Source organism: Alosa sapidissima, chromosome 4 (assembly GCF_018492685.1).
Source record: "Alosa sapidissima isolate fAloSap1 chromosome 4, fAloSap1.pri, whole genome shotgun sequence".
NCBI lineage: Eukaryota > Metazoa > Chordata > Actinopteri > Clupeiformes > Clupeidae > Alosa > Alosa sapidissima.
In genome coordinates this window covers 4940345-4966703 of record NC_055960.1, presented here as the reverse complement: position 1 = coordinate 4966703, position 26359 = coordinate 4940345, and the positions used below count along the sequence as shown (strand labels likewise).

The 26359-nt window shown below is 41.0% G+C and overlaps 1 protein-coding gene across 13 annotated transcripts in view; it reads right to left on the bottom strand.

The window, feature by feature from the left end:
* Nucleotides 1–2078: 2078 nt before the first annotated feature.
* The window catches only part of atp2b2 (ATPase plasma membrane Ca2+ transporting 2), a 107468-nt gene continuing 83187 nt past the window's right edge, over nucleotides 2079–26359 (bottom strand). For 5 of the 13 annotated variants that reach the window (XM_042088984.1, XM_042088981.1, XM_042088982.1 and 2 more), the window contains 15 exons: nucleotides 25668–25709; nucleotides 24345–24509; nucleotides 23956–24170; nucleotides 23550–23792; nucleotides 15733–15974; nucleotides 15251–15485; nucleotides 12886–13065; nucleotides 12579–12666; nucleotides 12001–12107; nucleotides 10916–11107; nucleotides 9029–9242; nucleotides 8699–8910; nucleotides 8112–8219; nucleotides 7326–7508; nucleotides 2079–2395 (listed from right to left, as the gene is read on the bottom strand). In XM_042088984.1, coding sequence (XP_041944918.1) covers nucleotides 2087–2395; nucleotides 7326–7508; nucleotides 8112–8219; nucleotides 8699–8910; nucleotides 9029–9242; nucleotides 10916–11107; nucleotides 12001–12107; nucleotides 12579–12666; nucleotides 12886–13065; nucleotides 15251–15485; nucleotides 15733–15974; nucleotides 23550–23792; nucleotides 23956–24170; nucleotides 24345–24509; nucleotides 25668–25709 — 2735 coding nt within the window. In that variant the 3' untranslated portion in view covers nucleotides 2079–2086. Of the gene's footprint in view, nucleotides 2396–5106; nucleotides 5160–6489; nucleotides 6662–7325; nucleotides 7509–8111; nucleotides 8220–8698; nucleotides 8911–9028; nucleotides 9243–10915; nucleotides 11108–12000; nucleotides 12108–12578; nucleotides 12667–12885; nucleotides 13066–15250; nucleotides 15486–15732; nucleotides 15975–23549; nucleotides 23793–23955; nucleotides 24171–24344; nucleotides 24510–25667; nucleotides 25710–26359 lie in introns of all 13 variants that reach the window. The other 8 variants (XM_042088985.1, XM_042088987.1, XM_042088989.1 and 5 more) reach the window with 7 other exon arrangements.

The window sequence follows — 26359 nt, the reverse complement described above, 5'->3', positions numbered from 1 at the left end:
TGGGGATCACCAGGATGGAAATAATACTTGCTGTCCTAAACCAGGGATCTCATAAATGTTCCTTTGCTGAAGTCCTTGCCTGAGCTAACAGTTAAAGCTTGTTCACCCTTGCACAATGAAACAACTGACTAATAAAAAGAAAGAGGATGAAACAGGCAAATCAAGAGTAGGTGAAGAGAGAGTATAAAAGCATACTGGTAGAAAGGTGGATGGGCTTAAATAAAGAGTAGGTGAAGAGAGAGTATAAAAGCATACTGGTAGAAAGGTGGATGGGCTCAAATTGCATATTGAACATATAGCATCATGCTTCCCCAATGGCTCTAAGTGGTGATAACCAAACAACTGGGATACAATATCAGGGTCAGGAACAACTTGATGCATCCTCATATGTCCCTCCAAAAATTGATCTTCTATGTGATCTTTCATTTCTATACCACAATAAATATTTTACAACTAGCGAAATGCTGGAATATATTTTGTGACGGCAGGAAGACAAGCTTGTTTAAAACACAGAAGCACATCTACATTAACACCACATAATTCATTCATATCAGGGTAGTGCAGAAAAGGTTCATGTGTCTCATATATATAGAAATATATATATATATATACTTCTATACTGTATATTTCTTATATATATATTTCTTAGAAATGAGTCAAAAGCAACATTCCATTTTGTTATTTTTTCAGTTGTTTAAAATGTCATCAGCTCTTGAGCTGGGTTCTTTCTTTTAAAGAAAAATAAATGAAAAAAGTAAAAAAAAGAATCAGCACAATATATCACAAGATTTCAACACAATGTTTTGATTTCCATACAGAAAAGCCAAATATAACTTAGTTTCCATTTGTTTCTAACATAAAAAAAATCCATCGCATCCTTTGAAGGGTCACACATAATTGAAAACACTTTTCGTTAAACAAGCAGTAGTTGTTGAGTAGATAGTTAATTTAATTACACCTGAATGGCCCACTCATTTTTGAGATTGACTTCAAGTTCATTCAAGCATTAAAAAAATAGATTAATAATGGAAAAAAACCCAACTTCATCTTAAGATCTGTGGTTGGAAACAGAGGGAATCGCTCAGAGTTGATCCAAACAATCATGTAATACTAAGATGCCACATGAATTATATATCCCACTATATTTTGGTTTCTTTTGTTATCCTCTAAAATTATCTACAATATCTGACAAAATAGCAGGCAAGTCCAGCACACAGTTTGTAATAAAACACCTAGTCCAATATTACAGGAGTATTCAACATCTTGAGCTGTTCTGACTAGATCTGCTGTATGGATTTGAACCCTACAAATAAACCAGGACGCTTCTACGGTTTTGTAAACAAATTACATTCTCTTTAGGACATAAATAAGTTAAAGTAGTTTAGAGCCATTTAAGCAGAAACAAGGCAACATGCCAACAAACAAAGATAAACTCTGTATATATAGATATATATAATACATATATGTATACATATGTATATGTTTATACATATATGTATATATAGTTTTATATATTATATTTTAATAAATGCTATTATTCATGGGTTCCTCTTTTCCAACAGGTGCAAATCTACAGTGCAAGTTGAGCCCTGCAACCTTGATACACTTTATTTAATGAAATAAATCTATACAGTTAGATACATGCCACACAAGAAACTCACAGACCAGTGAATTGGATAATCTGTCTTAAAATAGCAGTCCACGGCACTTCCCACCAAATCAAAATCATAGAGTCCAAATAAAATTTTCAACAATTTAAATAAAAACTTGGGTAATGTACATTCATGCAGGAGGAATTATAATAGTTGAAGTCAACTGGCTTTTAAAATATTATTATTACAGTCACTGTTGCCAGCAAAAAGAGTGGTCAGTTTGAATCGGATACTGTTCAAGTTCAGCCACAGCTGTGTCTCCTTAACATTGCCACCAAGAAGAGAGGGAAAAACAACTAAAAAATGGTTCGGAACACTTCTTCAGTCTGCAGCGCAGGTGCCTTACACATGTTGTGTTGCCTTTGTTATGCTTGAAATTGAAGAGTTTATTATTTTTTCCCCATAATAAATCTTTTTTCCCCAGGAGATGAGGGCTAAAGGGATGTTTCCAAACTATGGAGGGGGCTGCCTGGACTGGAGGAGGCAGCTGATTTACTTGTGTCGGTGGTGAGGTTGATGCCACTGTCAATGGCGTTGTTGTTCTTGTTGGGTGAAGAGGGCTGACTAGCCAAGTTCTTCCTGGCCTCGTCGTCGATGTCAGTGTCATCTATGAGTGGGATGTGGGGTGTGGAGTCTTCTATTCTAAACTCGGGATGGGTCATGAAATTGTGAATGGAGGGTCTGGAATCTGGTTTTTCCAAGCCTTCATAGAGAGAGCTACGAAATGCATTCACAACACGGATCTGTATAGTTGGAAAGAAAGAAATTAAAAGACAAAAATAGAGTATTAGTAACCAAGAAGTGATATCAGCATCCAACATGGAGGACCCACGGATTGTCATAGACAGAGGAGATAGAGGGGCAGAGGATGGGAAGAAGCATTGTGAGAAACCACATGTCACAGTTTCTGCGGTCATGTTACTTTGGGAGACATTCATAGCTCAACTGTTCACGTGCACTGAAACACTGGCAACTGCAGTCAATCAACAGAAACAGAAGAGAATAACAACTAAAACATGTTAAAAACAAAAAAAGGTTTTCAAAAGCCACACAAGAAAACACAGGCGATGCTGTTAAGAACAGTATACGCTACAATCCAGTATGATGTATACCTAGAGACAAGCCACGTTAATAAAGGAAAATATACACATGCAAGTTGAAGTCTTGTGGTAAATTGTTCAGAGGAAGCGTGTCAGATCCAGGAAGAGTTTAAAAGGAGAGGGGAAAAGAAAACTCCACAAAGACTCCCGGTATGAATGAACAGGCATGGGTGAGGGAGGGGAACACAGTGGTCTCAACATGGAAATGAAACAAACAAGACTGATGCTCATAGAGGTATGGTGCCACAAGACAACAAAGCAGACCAACGGATCCAGTACTCAACCAAAGGACACTGAACATGCAGCTTAGACAAGACTGTGTTGGTACACTGAAACAAATACAGTTACGTAGACGGCTGAAGAAAAATAAGAGTTAAAACACACGCACACACACAGACACACGAAAATAGATGAGAACAGATGAAAAATTCTGTTCTTTCCACAATTCCATGCATATCTGTGTAAACACTCAAGTATAGGCCCAAAAGTGCTGTTTAAATCGGTATGCCACTAAAATCTATCTACTACTAATGGACTAAACAGTCCATTACTGTAAAACCAACCTTAGCTATATAACCCCAACGAAATAGCAGTATATTTGTTTTTACAATCACATACTTCACATACTTAATCATAATAGGAAATAAATCAGCCCCCATAATATAACTAAATATCCTTTGGAGACAATTGATCCATCTCATATCCTCAGCCACCTCATCTTGAACGCACATCTCACATGATAGCGACATGCTGACATTCTATGTTTTAATTCATGTTTGCTACTGTCTGTAATGCAATAGACAAGACACCATACACCAGTGTGCAGGAACTGTTGATACAGTACCAAGATTAGGTCGTTAAGAGAGAATAGTCTACAAATAAGTCTTTTTCTTCCATTTCTAGTTTCTACGGTCAAATATGTAAGGGATAATGTATAGAACGCCGGTCATTACTGGGAAAATAAGTCCCGACAGGGCGAACCGGACCCCAACGCGCAGCGGAGGGGTCTTGTTCCGCCCTGAAGGGACTTATTTTCACAGTAATGACCGGCGTTCTATACATTATCCCGCTTATTATACGGCTACTTGCCAAAACGAAATAAAAAACTCCCCACGATATGACTTTAGCCTACATAACCTAGCCTATTTGTTACCGTTCATCGTGGCATTTGCTGAGAAACAAATAGTTCGCAACAACACACGCTGCTGAACTTGAATCAAACATTCTTTAGAACACAGCTGATCAACCGTCTGCTTTCACGTTTGAATGAAGTTCCAGTCCTTGTGTAGTGATATGAAAGACATTAATCAGAAGCACAAAACCCGTTGCCATTGACAGCGGTGATTAAATGCTTTGCCGGTGATTTATGTAGATTTAACATAGGCCCGAACGTTGGGAAGGCCCATTCATGTGAATGGAACTTTCTGCAGCACTCTGAAGAGCCGTGTAATAAATTTATGTAATTACCACTGAAACATATAATTACCGTTGTCAATGGCAACAGGTTTTGTGCTTCTGATTCACGTCTTTCATATCATTCCGCAATTTCTAAAGAATTGAGGGTCCGGTTCGCCCTGTCGGGACTTATTTTCCCGATAATGACCAGCGTTCCATATACTGTACTGTATACCCCTTCTGATTAGAAGTATATGTTATGTGAAGATATAGAAGTAATTTTGTGAATCCTGCTTTATTAATACCTAGGTTGGTCTATCTTCCATATTTCTAGATGTTTTTCCAAAGATAAAAATGAAAATATCTGACAAAAATGGAATAGGAGGTACTCTGCTATCGGGCTTATGTTATAAGAGATGCATAACAGAAACAAAACAAAAATTACACTGCTCTGAATGAGATGGGAGAAGTGATGTCAACACGGAGCACATCAATGGGTGGCAGACTGAGCCTGCGCAACACAGGGACTCCAGTGCAGAGACACACGCAAGTCCATCAAAAGAGCAACAATGTGAAGCCAAGAGACAGAACACAGGTCTCTGTGGAACCCAAACATGCGTCTCTCTGTACACCATACACTGATGACATGTAAGACAGGACTATGAGGGGGGAGGGACTCCACTCTTTTCGTACATTTGTCCTGCTGTATTAAGACTGAGACAAAAACCATCTGGCCATGAAGTTAGCCTTACTAGGTGACCACCCTTCTATCACACACTAAGGGAGACACAAAGTGTTGAGCCTTCTCCGAGGGACTATCTCCACCCAACTTAACCCAGCTCAAACCCATCAGCTTATACTTGAATGTTTACCCAGCCCAGTTGAATTGGTTTTCAAACAAAATATATATTAAAAAAAATTGACATCAATTTTACTTTTCAGACAATGGAGGGACTCACAACCTGAAATTCACTCCTTAGGATGTACCCCCTACTCCAGGGCTCCTAGCACTCTGGGGAAGACAAACACATGGGACATTGAGACAATAGTGCTCTCGAGAGCTGGGCTCAGAAGATGAATTAAGAACAAACATGGGAATTGAAAGAGGAAAACTGCAGAGAGCCAGAAAGCAATGAAGAAAAGCTCAAAGATGCCCCCATAAATGAGTGGGATTATCATTCAGTGCTTGTATTACAGAAATGTTTATCTGCAACAAAGTTTGGCAGTCAGATTCATCTGACTGTTAATGATTATAAGGTGGTATTGCTACTCCATGTATTTTGCATAATGCTGTTTCTGTTTAAATGAACAGCTTTCAATGCAATTAGATATTTGGGCCTAGTGCCTTGTATGTCTGTGCTGATTGCCACCTATGGATGCACCCTGCCTGGTTAAGGCAGGTGTCTGATTAAAAGGCCTAGGGTGATATAGGCCGTCTCTTCCATGTCTCATTTTTGCCTGATGAAGATCTGTTGAGATTGAAACGTTGCCTTTTTAAAGAAAATAAAGTATTTCTTGGGGCTCATATACAGTACAGTGTGCAGACCATCTCATTCTCTCTCTGACATGTTTTGTCTGGCACCTGTGAAAATATATCTTGGATGTGCGCACTCCACAAATAATGATTATGAGGGCTCAAAACAGATTTGTACTCACATCTCAAGTTTGTGTACTTGAAATTCCCCCATTGTAACACATATTGTACTAGTGGTGTGTCCACTGTTATTCTTCCTCTCGTTATACCACACTACCACTATTACTGGTTGCTTGTGTTTAGAGAAGAATTTGTGAAAATGTAGATCTAACAACCAACTGGCAAAATGTCATTGCTACTGACATTAGGGTGGCATGGGCTACAACAGACATGACTGGAGTAAAGTTAAACCAGGTTTAGTTCAAATTGATTGCAGGAAATTGGGGAATTAAAAAATCACACTGACTTTGCAACTTTTTAAAAAATATTTTGTAAGATCAGCAGATTTGTCTTTATCCAGATAATCTTGTGAAATACAACTTACTCCTTTAGTGAATGTTTCATTATTTTCTTAATGATGCCAGTACATGTTTTCTTTATTATTATGTAGTTGTTATGTTTCAGTGATGTTTTTCATAGTGAAAAACATCAGTTTTTCATAATGATGTTGAAAATTAGATTTTTTTGGCTTGACATTTGGTCTACATGAACACGAAGATATATTGAAAAGTCTTCTCTCTATCTTTGTGACATTTGACTGAACCTGATTGAACTGACTGTGTCATGGTAATTCTTGCTTGTTTTGGTGGTGGTGGTGGGGGGGGTATTGGGGGCATCTCTGACCAGCACAGAGAGAAGTTTCACTCACGGCCAGTAGGAACTGCAGTGGTGCTGGTAGGAGAAGAAAGGGCATTGGACAAGGACACATGACTAGGACTAGAAACATTGGTTACATCCTGATTCTGGCTGGTGGTGGAGGACTGCCGCCTCAGAGCACCCTGAAAGGAAGTCCCGCTCTTGAATGTGTTCACTACTTCGATCTGCAAGAATGAGGAGACAGATAGACACAAATGTATAGTTGGGGCTCACCGAGAGCGAGAAAATAGGGAGCCAATGGCAGACGGAATTACACTAGCATGACCATGTTGGTTGAAGAGAACAAACTGGCTTGAAGACAAAACATCACTTCACATGAACAATAATGAATGGCCCATATAACATGAATGGCTGAAGAAAACAGAAGGTCAGATGGTAGAAGAGCTTCTGTGACTCTACGAGGTTCTGTTGAGTTCATCTGTAGGGATCTTGTGTGTCTTGTGGTCACTGTAGGTACAGTATACCCCAGGGAGTGGAGTAGAAAGGCTTCAATTCATAGGAGATTTGTTACTATAATACAATACTGTTGTAACAAATGCATAGATTGCCACATGCACTAGAACCATGCATTTTGTGACAAGGATATAAGTACTTCCTATAAATGACATGATGTTCACTACCTTGTGCTATTTAAATGCAGTGCAGATGTACTAAAGTCCAAAGTCTAAAGTAAATTTTCAAAAAGTTTAAGCATTAATCTTTAAGCACAAATCCATCGATTGAATCAGTGTCAGCCATATCCAATATTAGTGATTCACCCATAACCTCTAGTGTGACAGCAAAATGACTAAACAACGGGCAGTTATCAGCTCAGCCCAGGTCCTTTACCTGTGTCTGGATGCGGTTGAGGCCGCGGAACCAGAGGATCTGTCCGCGTCGCAGTTCCCTCTCTGCGTGGTCAATCTCCTCTTGGTCATCGTTGTTGTCCTCCTCAGGCATTTCGTCCTTCTGGGTCAGCCGCCCTGCTCCTCTCAGGAACCGCAGCTTACTATTGGGGATTGTGGAGATGACCTGATCAGAGGGAGAAAGGAGTTAGAGAGGGAGGTGTGGATTCCACTTGTGGAGAAAGGTCAGTGAAAACATAAAGGCAGAGTACTTGAGACTGCAGTATTACAGTACACAACTATACTGTTCAGAACATTAGTCATGTTTAACAGCACTCATATCCTTACATCTTCTGTCACACTAGCTTAGATAATAGGACACATATTCCTACCATTAGGTTCAGTTTAGATGTGTATCAAATGTACCGAATGCAGTCTTTAGGAGTCATCAAGAGAAGGCATTTTTGCCTTTGGACCATGTTTCAAATTCGAGTTCCCACACAAACATATTAAGTGGCGGACCATGTCAGTTTAGTCAATTAACATCAAAAAACATTTGATACCTTTTCAAAATACTATTTCCCCTTGTGCATTAGCAATATTGTCAGTGAATTAAGCTATACCGTACCAACATGAATGTGACTTCAAAGCGATTAAGATTTTGTGTGTACCGTTACACCCCTAATAGATAAATAATCCAAACAATGGAATGTTTCCATTTCACTTCTTGAGTGAAGCTTCAGGTGGTGTGAGCTGTATTGGTTGTAAAGATGAAAAGCATGTGCGTTACCTGACCCCAGACCAGTTCTCCTAGCCCTAGAAAGACACACCACATCCACTTCTCCAAGTCCAGTGGGGAGCAGCTGAATGGCTTTCCTCCAAACTGCACAATCACAATCTACAAGAAATTGAATATAGCCCTCATTTATCACATCACAACAGCAAGCTGGGGAAGAGGCCTGCACTCCTGCAGGATTAACATCTGTAATACTAATTAAGATGAAACAGTTAGTTTTAAACATCACTATAATCTATAATTATATACTATAATGATTTATTTATTTCAGAGGTACCAACAAATCTGTCTAGGCCATTTATCTACGTAAAATAAACCACAAATTATCTCTTTTCAAACTTTCTTTGCTTTACTCTAATATGTACCAATAGCATGCTGCTATACATGAGAAAAATGTCTTGATGTTTGGATTGTATGTAAATACAGCGGGATCTCAAGTGCCTTGATTCATGGAACAATAGCTGCTATATATATATATATATATATAGCACTTGGATAAAGAATGGCAGGGAGCGTTGGGTATAACCCTGCTGTCAAAACTGATAATAAAAGGAAGATCTAATCAGTCATGAATCCCTTACCTGGATGGCAAAGGTTCCCAGTACGATCGAGCAGAAGATTGGGTTTCTGAAGATGCCATCAAACACATTCCTCTCGCCATGGATCTTACGGGCATTTATTTCGTTGAAGAGTTGCATCATGACAAAGGTGTTGAAGATGATTGTGTAGTGCTCAGAAGGGGGGGAGTGCAGTGGGGCATTGCGGCCACTGTCAATGTCAAAGATCTGTTCCCCTGAGGAAGACACATATCGATATGAAATTACTGGCAAGGCAGTGGTTGCGCTCTAAGCCACTATGAAAATAACCTCTGTGAGATATGTATACAACTGTGAGTGAGCAGTGGTACAAACCTGCAAAGAGCAGAGTGAAGATGATGGTGAGCTGATAGATCCCGTGGCCCAGGATGTTCTTGGTCATGGTGCTGGAGATGAGGGGCTTGTCCCTGCCGTATGGCTTCCTCATGAGGAGAGACTCAGTGGGCGGCTCTGTGGCCAGGGCCAGGGAGGCAAACGTGTCCATGATCAGGTTCACCCACAGCATCTGCACAGCCTTCAGAGGAGAGTCCTGGGACCACAGAGCACAGTTAGAGGAGGAAGGCAGGCAGAAACACCATTCTTTCACTACTCTTTTCCTCAAGCTGCTGAGAACATCTCCAAGTAACAGCCTGGCTTTGAACCATATAAAGCATGTCCTCTGTAGTGCTCTTACAGTCATGACAAGGTGCAGGCATCTAGTTTACGCCTCCTAAGAATGAGTATTGTCATCTCATAGACATGCACGGACGGATTAATATCGCATTACACTTAGGATTGTCAAAGTCTGTCACAAATACCCTATTTATAGTGGATGGAATCCACTATCTTGAAATCTCCTGGCTTCTTCTTATTATAACCTTTTCTTTTTACCTTTTCAAGAATGAATGCGACTCTAACCGCTTAACGTACAGACATGTTGAAATAACCGCTTTGAAGGTCTGGAGTGGGGCAAGAGAGTTATGAATTCAGATGTTTTTTCAAAGTTTATACTTTTTGAGAAATAGGGGATTAAAAATGTTAAAAAGCTCATTTTTCCCCCATAGACTTGAATGGCTGTGATGTCATAATGGCCTAAAGCCAGCTGCGCTCGTTAAGATCCCAGAGTAGTTCCCGGGCTAATTAGAACACTGGCACAGGTGCCACCTGTGAATCCATCTGTCTCAGCTTCTAATGCATACAATCTGGTGCTCCCTAAAACTTCACATCCTGTTTAAGTGTTTCCCGTGTGTCAAAATAAAAAAGTCACAGCCATATCTCATGCTTTGCGCATTATATCTCCAGAACGGCTTGACGCTTCAAATTTGGTACAAGTGTTTGTATGGACTCAAAGATGAAGTGAGTTGATGTTGGAGGTCAAAGGTCAAGTCCATGAATACTCTCAGCGCGATATCTCAAGAATGCCTTGACATACATGCCTGGAATTTGGTATGAGTGTTTGTATGGACTCAAAGATGAAGTGAATTGATGTTGGAGGTCAAAAGTCAATTGTCAAGATCAAAAACACCTTGAGTGTTATATCTCAAGATATCTTGACACACAAGGTTTTTTGGTATGAGGGTTTGTATGAACTCAAAGATTAAGTGATTCAATGTTTTTTTTCCCAGGAATCTCCCCACCAACATTAAGCCAGCAGCTTTCCATCCACTATTGTAATTCCTCTGGCATTACATTTCTAGTTATGAAATGCAATCACAGCTCAAATGGTCAGAAACACTGGGAAATGACTACAAAGAATATATCAATGAAGATTAATAGTCTGTCATTTACTTCCAAAACATAATACTTCTGATGCCACATTCTCCCTGATACTAAGTATTTTTATACATAAAGGAAATGGGCTTGGGAAAGGCAGGTCCCAGGCCTTCTGGCCTGCTTATCTCCTGGATCAGCCCAAATAGCCTAGTGATGGCATACGACTACTGACTCTGTCCTTCCAGTGAAAAAACTTGATCTCTTGATGATTTTACAAAGATCCACTTTCTCCAGCCATAAGGCCAATAGCTAGTCAGACAGAGGAGAAAGCTACAATGCTGTAGGACCGCTTGGTGAGATAACTAAGACAAGGATACAAGGAAGAAAAGAGGCTACCAGCAAACAAAACAAACAACAGAGAATGGCGACAGCTAGCAAAGGATGAAAGAAGGAAAGAAAGGATGGTGTGAGAGGAGGATGAAGAGTAGAGAAGGTGGGGGCGGTGCACACCTGTGTGATGCATGCCCCCGTGAAAGCCACGATCACGGCCACCACGTTCACAGTCAGCTGGAACTGCAGGAACTTGGAGATGCTGTCGTAGACGTTGCGCCCCCACATCACCGCCTTCACAATACTGCTGAAGTTGTCGTCTGTCAGGATGATGTCCGAGGCCTCCTTGGCCACGTCTGTCCCAGCGATGCCCTGTTAGGGAGAGAGAAAGGGCATCAGCTCCACAAGGCCTGGACTCACCAGCTCATAACACCACTCCACTGAGGCTCACGCAGAGTGGCACAAAGTCATTTCTAACACCAAAGGACAGAGCTGAACAAACATGGATGAGGGAGAATAAGGTCAAATGAAGAACAGTTCAAGTGAAATACCCCTTTGAGAGAAAATATGTGCATGGGTTGCCTCCTGCTAAGGTTTTCTATTAACAAATATGTGATATTGGTGTCTTAGATACAGCTTTTAATACTATAAAGAGATTACATTTTTGAAAGCTTTGCCTTATAACTGGTGACTGATGGTAAAATCACTAAAGCTATGGCTAATACATCAGATTTTTCAGTGAACTCTGGAAATACACTACTCACAAAAAGATAGGGATATCTCACTTTCGGGTGAAATTTAATATTTCAGTACAGAAAGTACTGAAACACTGAACTGTTGGACATGCACATTCCAAAGTTAAGAGAAGGTCTCATTAAGTTCACCTGTAAACTGGCTTATAGTGGATTTTTGGTTCATCCTGAAATTTCACCCGAAAGCCAAATATCCCTGACTTTTTGTGAGTAGTGTATATGATATTAATGGCTACTACAGTGAAATACAATCAAAAGGAAAGGGACATTCAAGACAGACGAAGAGGGAAATGTAAAAACATGTCTCAGTAAAGCACCAATTTTATTTACTACAGACATACACCAGAGGGCAGTCTAATTCCTCTGTTATTTTGGTAACAGAAAGATGGTCATGGTCTGTGCATGTGTGTGTGTGTGTGTGTGTGTTTGTGTGTGTGTGTGTGTGTGTGTGTGTGTGTGTGTGTATGTGTGTGTGTGTGTGTGTGTGATCCAGGACTCTGTTGCTTTCCTCACCATAGCAAAGCCCACATCTGCCTTCTTAAGGGCCGGCCCATCATTGGTCCCATCACCTGTTACTGCGACAACCTGTCTCTGGTCTACCAATGTGCTGTCAATGATTCCTAAAAGAGAATGAGAGAGGAGTGCATTTACATCTGATTTTATAGGAAAAGGTAGCAAGCATGACTAGCTGTCACTAGTAAGCTGTACCAGTTATTGCTAAACTACATATCAAAAATAACACCATTTCACTTGTGTGTCAGATAGATACAAACTGCCACAAAGTTTACTGTTACAGGTGTATATAATATAGCTTATATATATATATACTGTATGTTATAATATATAACACCAAAGAAATTCCTTGTACTCCCAGTACAGTATGTGGTGAGTTAAAGATTCTGATTCTGTTTCTGCTCTAAAAGATTCTTTCGTTTTCGGGATTCTCTTGCACCGTTTTGGTGTGTGTTCAAGGTAACCGTTTTAAATAGGCTGGTTGAGTCATCCATTGTCGATCAAGCCCACACCTTCCTGCTGCATTACATAAACCCAAGGAGGTCTCGTATTAGAAACAGAAGGCCTGGCACACACACCTTTGACCAGTGTGTGTTTGTCAGTGGGGGAGGACCTGGCCAGCACTCGCAGTTTGGGCCACACCTTATCAATGCGCTCCTGTTCCACCTGCAGAGCACACACGCACAAACACACACAACATACTGAAAGAGGAAATGTACTGAAAAAGGGCTTACACTGGAAAGTAATCAGTAGGAGAAAAACTTGAGCTGGACACCCTCAGATTCTTGGACAACGCTCATGCACGCACACACACACACACACACACACACACACACACACACACTAATGAGATAAAGAACTCTTCTGGGAGATGCGCTGGGTTACCTCTCCCTTCTCGTTACGGATCCTCCTGTTGAACTCCTTTCCATCAATGCAGAGGAAGTCCTCTCCAGGGTGGATGATTCCACATTTGATTGCGATGGCGCGAGCTGTGTTGATGTTGTCTCCAGTGACCATGCGCACGGTGATTCCTGCACGCTGGCACCTCAAGATGGCATCAGGCACCTGTGATGGTCAAGAGATGGTGGTCGGTAGCAGCAACAATTAGTTCAGAAGTGAAGAATGACACGTCCATGCAAGTGTTTGTTTTGCTCTAAAGCTGCCCAGCAACACACTAATGGGTCCATCAGATTTATTTGGTTTGCCTCTTGTTGACGCTGTAGCTCACAGATTTCTTCATGGATCATTTATGTTCTGACCAGGTCAATAATTCATTATGATAAAAATTGAATTTTCCATGCAAGCAATGCAGCATGCATCTGAAACAACAGTATGTTTGATTACGGTACATATGGTACAGCACATCTCTATAAACACATGTGGAAATGGACAAAAGACCAGGCACATCAGTTAGACACTGATGGTATCTCCTTGGAAACATGTCAGGGGCATTCCCAAGGATTTGTTCAGCATAATGACTGTCTAACCCACTTAACTCACTGGACATGGGCCACGCGAAGGAAAAGCCTCATCAATAATAGACAATGGCAGAGGAAGGTGACTGTAACTGTAGACTTCAAACTCCAATGTATTTGTTTACACATACTCATGTTCCCGCCTTTAGTATCTTATCTAGATACAGGGACCTGGAGGCCCGCCACACACTCAGGACACTGGCTGGTTCAAAGTGCAGCTTCAGTTCAGCAGTTGCACTGTCATCGAATTACCACAAAACAACCATCCACATCATGGGAATGAATGTGGCACTAGCACTAAAGATAAAGCAGCAAAGACTTAATTATCTATTAATGAAGTTCGCATACCCAGGGATTCGAATACCCTCTAATTTATGTAGAGGTATATTCTGAGAATACTCAACAATGAGTTTCTGTTGATTTCCAGATTACAGTCCAAATGTACGTATAATCACATTGGCCAATGACATCACCAACCCATGAAGGTCACTGTGTTTCATGTTTGGCATCCTCAATTCAACTGGATTAGCTGCATGTAACCCATGATCATCAATCACAACTGCACTGAAAGATATTTGATCGATTAATGGGTAAACAGGAAAACTGAGCTTACAACATTTAAAGTAACATGATGGAGGAATCCCCAACATTTCAACATACTGGCTACCCATTTAGCGCAATTAGTCTAAAACCAATGAAAAAGGTCATGCTCCTACCCACAACAGCAATATTGCATTACAGTAGTGCAATAGCAGCCGTTCTGGGTGCACATCGGCAATATCGACTCTATTCTCCTTATTCAATGCAGGGTGGTATCAAAATGAGATTTAGATGTTCAAATGTCGCTTTAAAGGCCGGGTTGACAAAATCAAACAAATCCAGTTGGGAGAACAGCTACTATAACTTCAAGGTCCCTTGCAACATTCTCCATGATTTCACAAAATCGAATGCCACTTAGCAAACCTTGGATATAATTGGATTTGAGATAACAGTTCTCCTCCTTTGTCATCATTTTTGTCACCACAACCCAACCTGCTGACTGGCCAAGTAGAGAGCAAGTGCTTCTCTACTGATGGTTTCTAGACTACACTCTTTCCCATAACTGCACTTTTCACACATGGATTTTGATCATCTTGGGAAGGTCCTCTAAAACTGAAGATTATAGTTGAGACAAGAGACATATGCAGAGATTTAAGGCTAGAGAGAGAGGGAGGGAGGATGAGTGGGAGGAGGAGGCAGAGTGAGGGCACAAGTCAGTAAAGGAGAGCGAGAGGTAACGAGTGCACAGGAGATGGAGAGATAAAAGAGGGAGGTTGAATAATGCAGAAGCAGGCTTGTTTTTCTCCTTCCTATGTGATCCCTGAGGTGCTGTGATCTAAGGGAACAGTGTTTAAGGACTTAACATCTCTGTCACATTTGAAATGTAAAATACTATGTAAAATGTGAAAACTTACAAATGTCAAAGGAATATGTTGAATGACAGTCTAAGGACATACTGTATATCAAGCTCCTTTTTATTAGAGGAAACAAGGCTAACCCAACATGTGATTTGTTCTTACCTCGGTTTAGTGTTAGACTGCATACCTATTACTAGGAATTAGTGATCAATGGAAATGAGCACATGGTCATCTTTCCCAGCTCCATTTTTAAAGAGCAGCCTATGCATGTATTGCAACACAATTGATGCCTGCAGTCCAGGAATGATATAACAGGTCAGCTGTACACAGCAGCATGACAACTGATTCACAGGAGAGGCATGACTAACCATGCCTTACCTCAGGCCGAACAGGATCTTCAATGCCAACCACGCAGATTGCTGTCAACTCGCTCAGAATGCCGTTCTCATCATCCCAGTTTGGTTCAGGGTCAGCAGGGAAGTCACGGTACGCCACGCAGATGGTCCTCAGCCCGTCACAGGCCATGGGCTCAATCACCTTCTTCACCATTTCATCCCTGTCCCGAGGCCTGAATACTCGTGGCTCCCCAACATCACTCATGATACGAGAGCACCTGCAATGCAATGGGACACTCAAAATCAGGACTAGGTCTCCTCTCCTCCTCCTTTGCCATAAACTAAACATTCGAAAGTATATCACTGAAATTGATAAATGTGGGGGGTCAAATTACATAAATATTCAAAAAGCATGCTTATCAAGTACAAGAGCCCTGCCAAGTTGTGGGGTAGATTTACATAAATATCTGGTAAAACAATTTCCTTACTGGCATGCAGCCTAAAATGTTATCTGAAGCCACTTACTTCTTGAGCACAATCTCAGATGCCCCCTTGCTGTACATGCGGAAGCTGCCATCTGGGAGCTTGGTCACAGTGCTCATGGACTTTCGGACAGAATTGAAGGTGTAGACCTTGTAGAGCTTCTCCTCGGGGATCTGGTTGCGAACAGTCTGGTAGTCTCGTTTAAGTTCCAGGACCAAACCCAACAAGCCGCATTCGGTTTTATTGCCAACTTGCTTGGGGAGACCACCTTCCTTGTCAGGGGGCTGGGGAGACATCAGCAAGAATCACGTCATTAATGAGAGTTCAGTTGCAGTGGAACAAAATTGCTTTCCCATCCCAAATGGTTTTTAAAGTCATACTGAGGGTTCTGCACAGATATCATGGATTTCAGGTGCACTTCTCTGCACTAATGCATGTCTGTGAAAAACTGAAACATTTGGGAAACATACAGAGGGGTGGGCTTAAGCTGCATGGTGAGATTAAATATGATTTGGTGGTTGGGGCTACCTGGGCATAGTCTGCATTTATGACACGGATAAAGCTGCTGATCTGGTACCCCACATTTCAGCTATCCACATGCCTGTACTTTCTGTTAGTCTCTTCACTGAAGTGAAATAATGTACATGTGAGTGTTTCAGGAGATTTAAAGTGCTTTTCTCAGAGCCATTTCAGTGGGTACAGGAAAATGGTGGTTGCCATAGCAATGATAGCTGAGGTGCTGTTAGGCAAAGTGACAAGGAGATGACTCCTGCTCTCCACGGCTAGATTTATTTCACACTCTCCATTCCATCTCTCTCACACACACACTTTCCAGGCCTTCACTCTGTAACACTTTGCTCTGTCTACTTGCCTCTCTCAATCATGTATGAGCAGTCACATAAAAACAACATACTAAAAAACATCTGTTTGCCATTTAGCTGTTCAGGAGCTCTATACTGTACATGCTGTAACGCAACAACTACTGCATAAGTAGGCCAGATGTTTTCTGATTAAAAGTACATTATATTACGGTACGTCACTAGATTTGAGATGCTAGTTTTCAGTGTCCATCTCCTTATTATGCCCACCAGTGCTCATAGACCTAATAAAGTAGAAATATAAGTAGGCCTAATGCATCAGTTTCGGAAGGTCAAAGTAGATAACTCAGCAATCAGATGATTAATAATCATCTTCTTTAAACTTAAATTCAGTCTAATTCCTATAAATCATGATGGTCTCCAGTTCTTCATCCATGAGCTGCTTTTCTCACTGCATGGCTGAGAACTGTTCTAAACACACACCACCATCTCCAGCTTCACCTGATTCACACCAAGCATCACAAATAAGAGGTGGCTAAACTATGAATTCTGTGATCTCGGTGAGGTGGACTGCGCCATGCGGTTTTGGATTTTTAAAAAAGGCATTAAGAACATGTTTGATGATGGTGGAGGTTATTGTCCAATGTTTATAACATTACCAGTGGTTCCTAGAGGGTTGATGAGTGTACCTATTGTGAATGTGGATAATACAATGTGATTTTTGAATGTTAATAGTTGCAATTGGTGAATAAGCTCTTTTGAGAGGTGGATAAACTCTAATAAGAGGTGAATAAACTATTTCTGATTTCTATTTCTAGATAAACTGCGTTTACTTTCGTTTAGCCTCCACTACATCCCTGCCAAGCATCTATTGTGATCTTCATTTCTGGTGTTATGAAGTATTTGGTCACTGATGATACATTTCAATTAGCTTTTCTCAGCAAAGGACAAACAAATGGACAGGGAATTCACTTTGTGCATGAATCCTCTCCAACATGTCTAAGGCAGGCATCAGCAATTTTTTCAAAACATTTTCCAGGCAGGAAAGTCACACAGGGTCATTTCTGGAGGACCCAACCAAGGTCCTGTTTGACGTGGTACTCGGATGCCCAGGGAGAGGAGCTGGCATAAGTGGCACAGGGTAACAGCTGTCCTCTCCCTGGTCAGCGGGCGCCGCTGCGATCCACGGCATATGGCGCACAGAGAGCTGGCAGCGCCACTTCCTCTTTAGAGCGCTTTTCACACTAGCAGCCGTGCCACTCCTGCCGCCTACCCCCCCAAACCACACCACAGGCCTCCACTCCCAGCATCCCCTGCTCCGCAGGGCCCTGCAATCCCCTCCTGCGTCCTCAATAAGGTCGTTTTCATTTTTACCTCTTTGATTTCAGCTCATTAAAGACAGAATTTGATGGAGCCTGCTTAAGGGATGAGAGGTGAGCCACTCACTGCTAGGTGCCCAAATGGCGTTCACGAAAGAGGGGGAACCCAGAGCTTACAAAGAGGATCTTGGCAGCCTCTGACTTCACATGGTGAAGGGAGCTGGTCAACATGCACTCTTGCCCACAGTGATTCAGAGCTAGTCAATATAACACTCATTTGAAGTAGTCCAGGGACATATCTGGCATTGCAGTAACAGTGCTAAAAACCCTGCAATTGCACACAGCAGCAAATCCCATTGAGACACAAGGAATATCTCAGGCCAGGAATAATGGACAGGTACAACTACTACCTCTACCTCTGCTGGCTTAACACATTAAATTGTCTTAACTACAATTGGTAATTGGTTTAACTACTTAGTAACATCATCTAAATTCTCAGGGTGTTAAGTAGAGAGTAATGCAGACTACCGGCAAGTGTGTTTTGAATGTAAAATGTTTATTGTATTGCCGATGGATTTCTCTTTAAAACAAATTTGTCTGTGAATAATCAAATAGCTCTGAAAAAATATCCAAATCTGCTCATCATGCTCCATTACTATACAGAATAGCTATTGTATTTCACACACTGTTACCTGTCTTTGTTATACATTAAATACACATAGCTATTTTACATGTGGAATGTGTGGCATCACACATTCAATGTACTGTATGTGTGAACACTTTATGAAGTACAGTAGTCTCTACACATATTTTGTAGGGAACATTTACTAAATTACTAAAAGTTTACACCAAAGACACTGGAGAGTTATCATTGAGACTGGGAACCTGAGAGGATGCTCAGAGGCCCAAGCTAGCAATGCATCATTGGAACAGGTGGCTGGCGAAGCCCACCTATATTAAAAGATCATATTTCAGCATGCGTGCCAAAGGTTTCAGGAAATCTATCAACTCTGCTAGGCTAGCAACTAGGAGTATTGTCAGTGGCAAAACTCAAAGAAGAATATTCCATATTATTGATAATATCTTATTGATATTGATTGGATATTCTTTATATATATAAACACACACACACACACACACACACACACACACACACACACACACACACACACACACTGTATATTGAAAGTCTCTCTCTCTTGGTTTTCTGGAGAGGAACGAATGCATAAATTTCTTTACCTGCTTCAAAAAGCTATCAAAAAGATATCAGAAAGTGCCATACTGTAGTCACATTGGATATCTGTAACACTTGCTGTGCTTACTGTACATGTTATGCTGTCAAGGCTGACCTGTATGTGTTGTCTTGTTCCCTTGGCTACTAAGTGTGACTGAAATTGACTAGACAGTTCATTTTAAAAGAAAGTTTTAAAGCTGAGAGAGAGAAAAGTTAACTTGCTGAGAGAGTAGTGGGTTACGGTGTGAGTTATGTAACGCCGTATCACTGAGTGGGCTTAGTACAGTTTCTTAAGGATGAGGGAGAGACAGCGGCAATGATGTGGATATCAAAGCTGTCTTTTTGTATGGTGATCAAAGCTCACCAGGGTTAGCCCACGGAAGACAGGTTACGCAAGCACGGAAGGCCTCAAGGGAATAGGACTCTGATGGGCCTTGTGCTTGGAGATCCCAAAGCCTTTTCTCCTGATTAGGACACAATGTTTGGGCCAGCATCCCTTGCAGGAAAACTTAGAAACAGCCTGACTCATGTCTCAAAAGAAGACTTCTTGATTCGCTAACATCATACCAGAAAGCATGAAGCCATACTTTCATACAATATCTCTTTGTCTAAGAGAACAGAAATGAGAATCTTTAACAGGCATGTAAAGAGTGAAACAGAACTTTTTTTTTGATTTCTTGACAACCCCTCTCTGCCTGGATAATAGAATTCATGAGCAAACCACACCAGCTGTTTGAAGATATTAATTAACATTTCAAGACTAGTCCATTTCTGAAAGAACTTTACAGGATAATCAGAGCTGAAAAGCTAGTCAGCCATGTCAAATTACACTTTGTAGGTACATTGATGAAATATACAGAGAAAAACCAACCAACCAAGTGCTGTGATGAGAATGAATACACAAGCATGCCATTGGGCTCACCACACTACTGTAAGTTTGTAGCAAATAAACTGACATGGAATTCAGTTTCTATAACATGCACCTGAAATCCATTTCATGGATCCATTCATCACACAGCCATTTCATTTCTGACTGTAATCTGCATCTGTCTTTTCACCGAATTGCAACATGCCGATAATTAAATACAATTGGGATTGCTAAAACAAATGAATTGTATACACTTCAAAATGACTGCATTTCTCGGAGGGGGGCTTGGCTCAATATCCACAGACCATCCATAGTCTACACAGAAACAGAGTACAAGGATGAGTGTGATGAAACAACCTCTGAACAGTGTTAAAAGGGACATCTGAAATGAGAGTCCACTCCCATGATGGAACGTGCCAGTCCAACTCACCAAGCAGATGGCAAGATATCACAATTCAGATGAGCACTATTTCAGCAGAGAAGACTAGGAAATGTAGGACACCTCCCAAGTTACATTTCAGATTTGATCACCTCCTAAGCAACTCTGGTGACCCCTGGTTACTTCTATTTTAAATGGTTCATGCTTTAGGGGCCTTCTAATTTGGAATACATACATATTGATTTTATAACGCAATGCTGAACAGAAAAAGACTTTAATTAATGCCCAATGTAATTTACAATACATCAAGGGATGGTGGTCCAAATTAGCTCCTTCATTTTGGTACCACTGTGTTCATGCCCTGAGGTATTTAAGGAGGGTGTCTTTATTAAATGAGCATTAAGCTCTGTAGCCATCCAGCTGTGACCAGACTTAAGATGGGAGAGCATGCCTTATTGCAGAGGCATGCCAAGTAGCAAGGCAATGGGATGAGATGAAAATGAAGGTCAATTGAATTGCAGGACCCTGTGTGATATACTCCTCCTCCTCCTCCCTATAACTGTATCTGCAGTTCCTTTTTGTTCACCCCAGTTTGTAAAATCAGAAAACTTCAGTGTCTTGAAAGAGAAACTACAAAATAATTCAAAACAGAATTCTTTATTTAGTCTCAGTCCAAGTTTGCAACCTCCGTTGACTTTTGGTACAGTATGAAGGTACTTCAAACTCTCCATGAGTGCTTTTCAACTCAGTTCTGATTTCATCCATATTTCATTTCAGCAAAGCTTTAAATGTCTTTGTATTGACAAGTAGGGGTTGACTCTATAGGCTGTCTGGCTTTTAAGGAGAACCACTGCACCCATATGTAGATAGTCAAGGTTATTCGTCAAATGTATTCCACTACAGATTAGAGAATAAATGTCCTAAAAGGTTTGTACTGTATATTCTGTTACATTGCTTAAGGTGAGTAACATATTCTACAACCGATTACATTGGCATTGGCATTTTATTAGCTGTGGATGAAACAGTTATTTCAAACACTGAGGTTGTAAGACTCACAGCCAATGCCAACAACAACCCATGACCCTGCTTGATAGTAAGGATTCATGTAGGCCTATGAAACATTAACATCACTGTGTCAAAAAACCTACAACAGTAACTCAACTCAAGCACAGATTTTATCCATCCGCAATAACCACCATCAATGTTGCAAAGAAATAAGGTGTGATATGGAATCTGTTGTAAAATGGATTAGTGCAATGACAGAAAGTATGCATGTATGTAGATGTATGTTCATACTGTTTTTCATGCAATGACTGGGTGTGTATGACTATGTGTGTTTATGTATTCTGCTATATGTACTCTGCTGTTTTATATGTTTCTATTTATTCTTTTTTTAAGTAACACTAGAACTTAAACTATACTTTCATAGACTGAATGATGCACTGATGGGAAAGCAGTTGGGTTTTTTTAACCAACACAAAGGGAGTTATATTCCTTTTAGTAGAACATTTTTGTCAAGGAACCTGAAACTATGGCTGGCCTAAAACATGCTGGCTGTACATTAGCCCCATTGGCCTATGACAAACTGATCACATTTCTGGAGAGGTTTCATTTGGCTATCTATAACCAGAGAGAGCAGGAGAAAGGAGACACCTGTACTTTGTCTATAAAGATTTGAATTTGAACATGAAAAGCCTACGCCTTCATGTTAGATTGATGATTTAAAAAGTAACCCCTTCATCAAATGATTAGATAGATAGAAAGATAGATACTTTATTGATCCCCAGGGGAAATTCAAGAAATTTAGGATTAGTGTAACTGTATTCTGAACACCACCAATTTCAATTTAAATTTGTATTTAAATACAGTTACTCATAATTTGTTTTTTAAATATGTAATCCTGTTACATGTATTCTGTTACTCCTCAACTCTGTGTGTACTGCAGATGACAGTGGAGACTAAACTTGACCAGATTGCGTTTGAAACAGCTGACTCAGGGCCAGATGCGTTTGCGCCCACTTCAGGCGTATTTGTTTCGCAACGTGCGTGTAAAATCATTGCTAGGTATGTACAAACAGGCTAACCTGACTCTCGCCAGATTAATTTCATTCCGCCTAGCTCCACTCATCCATCTGGGACCAATCCATTGGAGTGTTGCTTCAGAAGGCTGGGCCTAATCAAAAAATGCTTGCATATGATTGAATAAGCCACTTGTCCGTCATCTATTGACGTGCTATTTCAACCACTCACATCGAAGCCAACCCGTGACGCTGATAACAGTCTCACAGTCGCTTCTACGCTATGTCACATCTATGAAACTCCCGCCCTGCGTCCTGATTAGCTGTACCATAAAATCTGGTGCAGAAATCACTCTCAATGGAAGAGGTCCCAGATGGATGTGAGTGAAGCTGGGCGGAGCTAGCGGAACGAAATTCATCTGGCGAGCGTCAGGTTACAAACAGGCCGCAATGATGTAAAAGCGCAAACTGCCTGTCACAGGAGCTGAACATGGCTAATTGCGTTTTTCGTGTCATGCATATGCATTCATGGGAGGATCCAGGGGAAAGTGGGAGTTTAGTGTAAAAAGATGGGAGGGGAAGCGTAAAGAGCGCTTAATTATGTATTCCGCGGTATGTACAAAGACTGCTCCTGAAAGCGCACGTCTATTCTGCGCCTAAATACTTCCGCCTTGTAAAAGCAGGTGTTAATCCAAATTGCAGTTCAATGCGTCAATAAGAGAACCTTTCAAAGACAACAGAATCGCTATTTAGAGCACCAGTAAGTAAGTATTTGTACTATCAAAAGCAACCTTAACTTTCGTTGGCCTTTTGAATGTCTTACTTTCACTTTCACGTCATTCACTTAAACTTTCCTACTTGCTAGATTTGACCAATTTTCCATAGCCTACGGGCACAAGTACTTTGAGTAAAACTACTGATCTTCATTATCTCCCTGCTTGTTGACATCTTATCATGTATGTATTATTTCATGATTGCTAAACGTTTGATTCTTTTTAATGTTGTCATCAGTTAACTTCATTCAACTGCGCTTGTATAGGCACTGCCATTCAGTTGTGGACATTCGTAAATTGCGTTTATGGGCAGAGAAAGGCACAGTTTACACTAGTTTGATAAATACGACGGTAACTTGGGTCTGACAGCGTTCGCAATCTGCGGTTTGTCCATGACGATGATAACGCTACGTTCGCAAATGTAGGTACATCTGGCCCTCAGTGTCTTACCAGAATCTTGGTGGTGTAGGCGCTGTTGATGGATATAGAGTTAACAAGAATGTCCAATGTCTTCACATTGATGGCGCCAGGGTCGGGGATCTCTTTGTAATGGACGTCTCCAACATAGCACTGCACTGCAGTCATGCGATTGGTCGTCAGCGTGCCCGTCTTGTCAGAGCAGATGGCGGTGGCATTACCCATGGTTTCACAAGCATCCAAGTGCCTCACCAAGTTGTTGTCTTTCATCATTTTCTGTCAAAACAGAAATTGGTTTAAAGCCTTTATGTCATTAATTATTGATTATTACTACATTGCAAAGACAAAACATTTATTATGGTCTAAACACCAGATAGCAAATTTCCATTTGATTGTCCAGTTAGAGTGATTGAATTATTATTGACTATCATTGAAGTACCTTGACTGAGTAGGCCAAGGAGATGGTGACTGCCAGTGGAAGGCCTTCAGGAACAGCTACTACCAGCACTGTCACACCAATGATGAAGAACTTCACAAAGTACTGGATATAGATGGGAGTGCACTCGGGCATCCACGGCCTCTTCTGAAGAACAAAGTTGTCGATAGCAAAGTATAGCACCAGGATGATGACCGTAATGGCAGACATCACCAGACCTAAAGGCAGGGCATAGAAAAAGATGCTGTTGTTGCCATTCATGATTATCAGGCTCATATGGACATCCTGTCGTTACTCATTTTGATCTGTAGTTTATCATATGAGGATTGTTTTTAAAACCTGAAGCACAAGTCAAGTTTCAAAACTAGGTGAGGCATGACTAGACACAGTACCAGCTTTTCCGATCTGAACAGCCAGCTTGGTCAGCTTTCCTTGCAGGACGGACTTCTCTTTCTTGGAGACGTTGGCTTTCTTCTTCTCTTTCTCGTCAGTCTCTCCTCCCTCCGCACTCTTGAGGGGTTGCATCTCCATCGCAGCAGCTCCGTCTTGCTTCTTCACTGCAATGGGGAGAGGAGAGGAGAGCAGGCGTCGGTTATGCAGAGTGCCTCTTTGTTGTTATACATTTGGGCAAGTTGAAAGGCGCGTTCAATTCAGTCACTGACACTATATATAAACATAAAGCCAATCTGCCATTCCATGTTTAGAAAATCAAAAAAATGCACCAGTATTTCAGTCCAAACACAATATTCAGCAGACTTAAAATAGTTCCTGAAAATAGGTCAAAGGACCAAGCTTGGCATCTTTTTCAAATGTTTGATCTAGTGCTTCATTGCATTTACATTCCGCTGGTCTGTAGAGAAAGGTGGGCTTGTTGTCACTCCGAATCCTTCTTGTCAAGCCCCTGTGCCTTTAAAAGACCAGCACCTGAGGTTAAAGCAGCCACCTCCCAGCACCTTGAGGCTCCTCTGTGGGAGAGCATGCTGGCCGCAGGGCTCTGGCCCGTACCAACTGTATGCATGGATGAGTCACCCTGAGCTCTCAGCACCCTCGGCCTCACTGAGCCAAGTGGATGTTATTAATCCCTCAGACCAAATGCATGACAGACGGTGTAATCTTGCTGTCATAATTTTACTTTCCTCTCCTTTTGTCCTTTAGGGTAGACAATACCATTGTCTGAAATCTATACAAATATGAAAAGTTATGTTATAATGGTTATGGTATAATGGTTACTTTATTATCATTTTATTTGCTGTTTATTGCATTTAGAATTGTATTTACAGCATACTTCTTGCTTTTTAACTTTTTTTGGAGAGACCTCTGTTTCATGGTCTAAGAGTGTGCAATACATCTCAACATACATCAGTACATATACATGTACTCATCTTGTCTTCTTCACCCTCCTGCCTAACTGCATGTCCTATTTAGAGCTCTACAAAACATTCAGCAAATCAGTTTCTCTCCAGGTCACGGTGCATACGGCTGCCCAGACCCAACCTTTGGCCACCGCCACTACGGCCCGAGTGTGCAGGCAGGAGCACACAGATAGATAGATCATCAAGAGACCGTGACAGGCTCAGTAGGAGCAGCAGACAGGTGGGACACAGAGTGACAGTGCTGCAAACACAGATGTCAGCCTTAAATGGGAAGCCCTGGAGCTAGCAGGCCACCAGAGAGGGGGAGGAACCAGAGGGAGGGCTCAGGTGAGAGGAGGTTACCTTTTGTCTGGTTGTTCTCCGTATTTCCATCCTGCATTTTACCTATGATGAAGACATACAAGACACAGAACAAGAAAAAGACAAAAAAGTAACCAAAGCAGACAGTAAGACACCAAACGTTCACAAGGACATTACAATGAAATCAAAATAAAAAAGGAAGACAGAATATGAAGATTTATTCAACATTTCAATGACAGTAACATACATAACATAACGTTGCATTTTAATGGTGTGGTCTTGGTGAGGGTGCAACAGATTGCCATGATGCAGCTACTTTATGGCATATGATTTTCTGTGTGCTTTATCAATTGAAACATTATCACTGACAGTCACTTTTACTTTAACATGAATGGGTATGGCAATAAAAAGTGTAGAATTTAACCACTTTCAGTGAAAGTAATCTGCACAATTTGGATAACAGCATGTGCAAAATTAGACTGCAGTCTAGTGTATTTGCTCTGATTTATTAAAATCAGAAAAAAGGTTAATAATTATTTATAATGTATTCTTTTCTGTGTGTTGGTATAGTATATGGTATAATCTATTTGTAATGAGTCAGTGACATACTCACATTAAAGACTAGAGAGAGTCTGACATTTTAACAAGACAAGAAAAGGCTGTTCTACAGAAGTAGTCCAGACAAAACGATCACATATTAAACACACTGATGCAGGATAGAGCGACACAGGTAC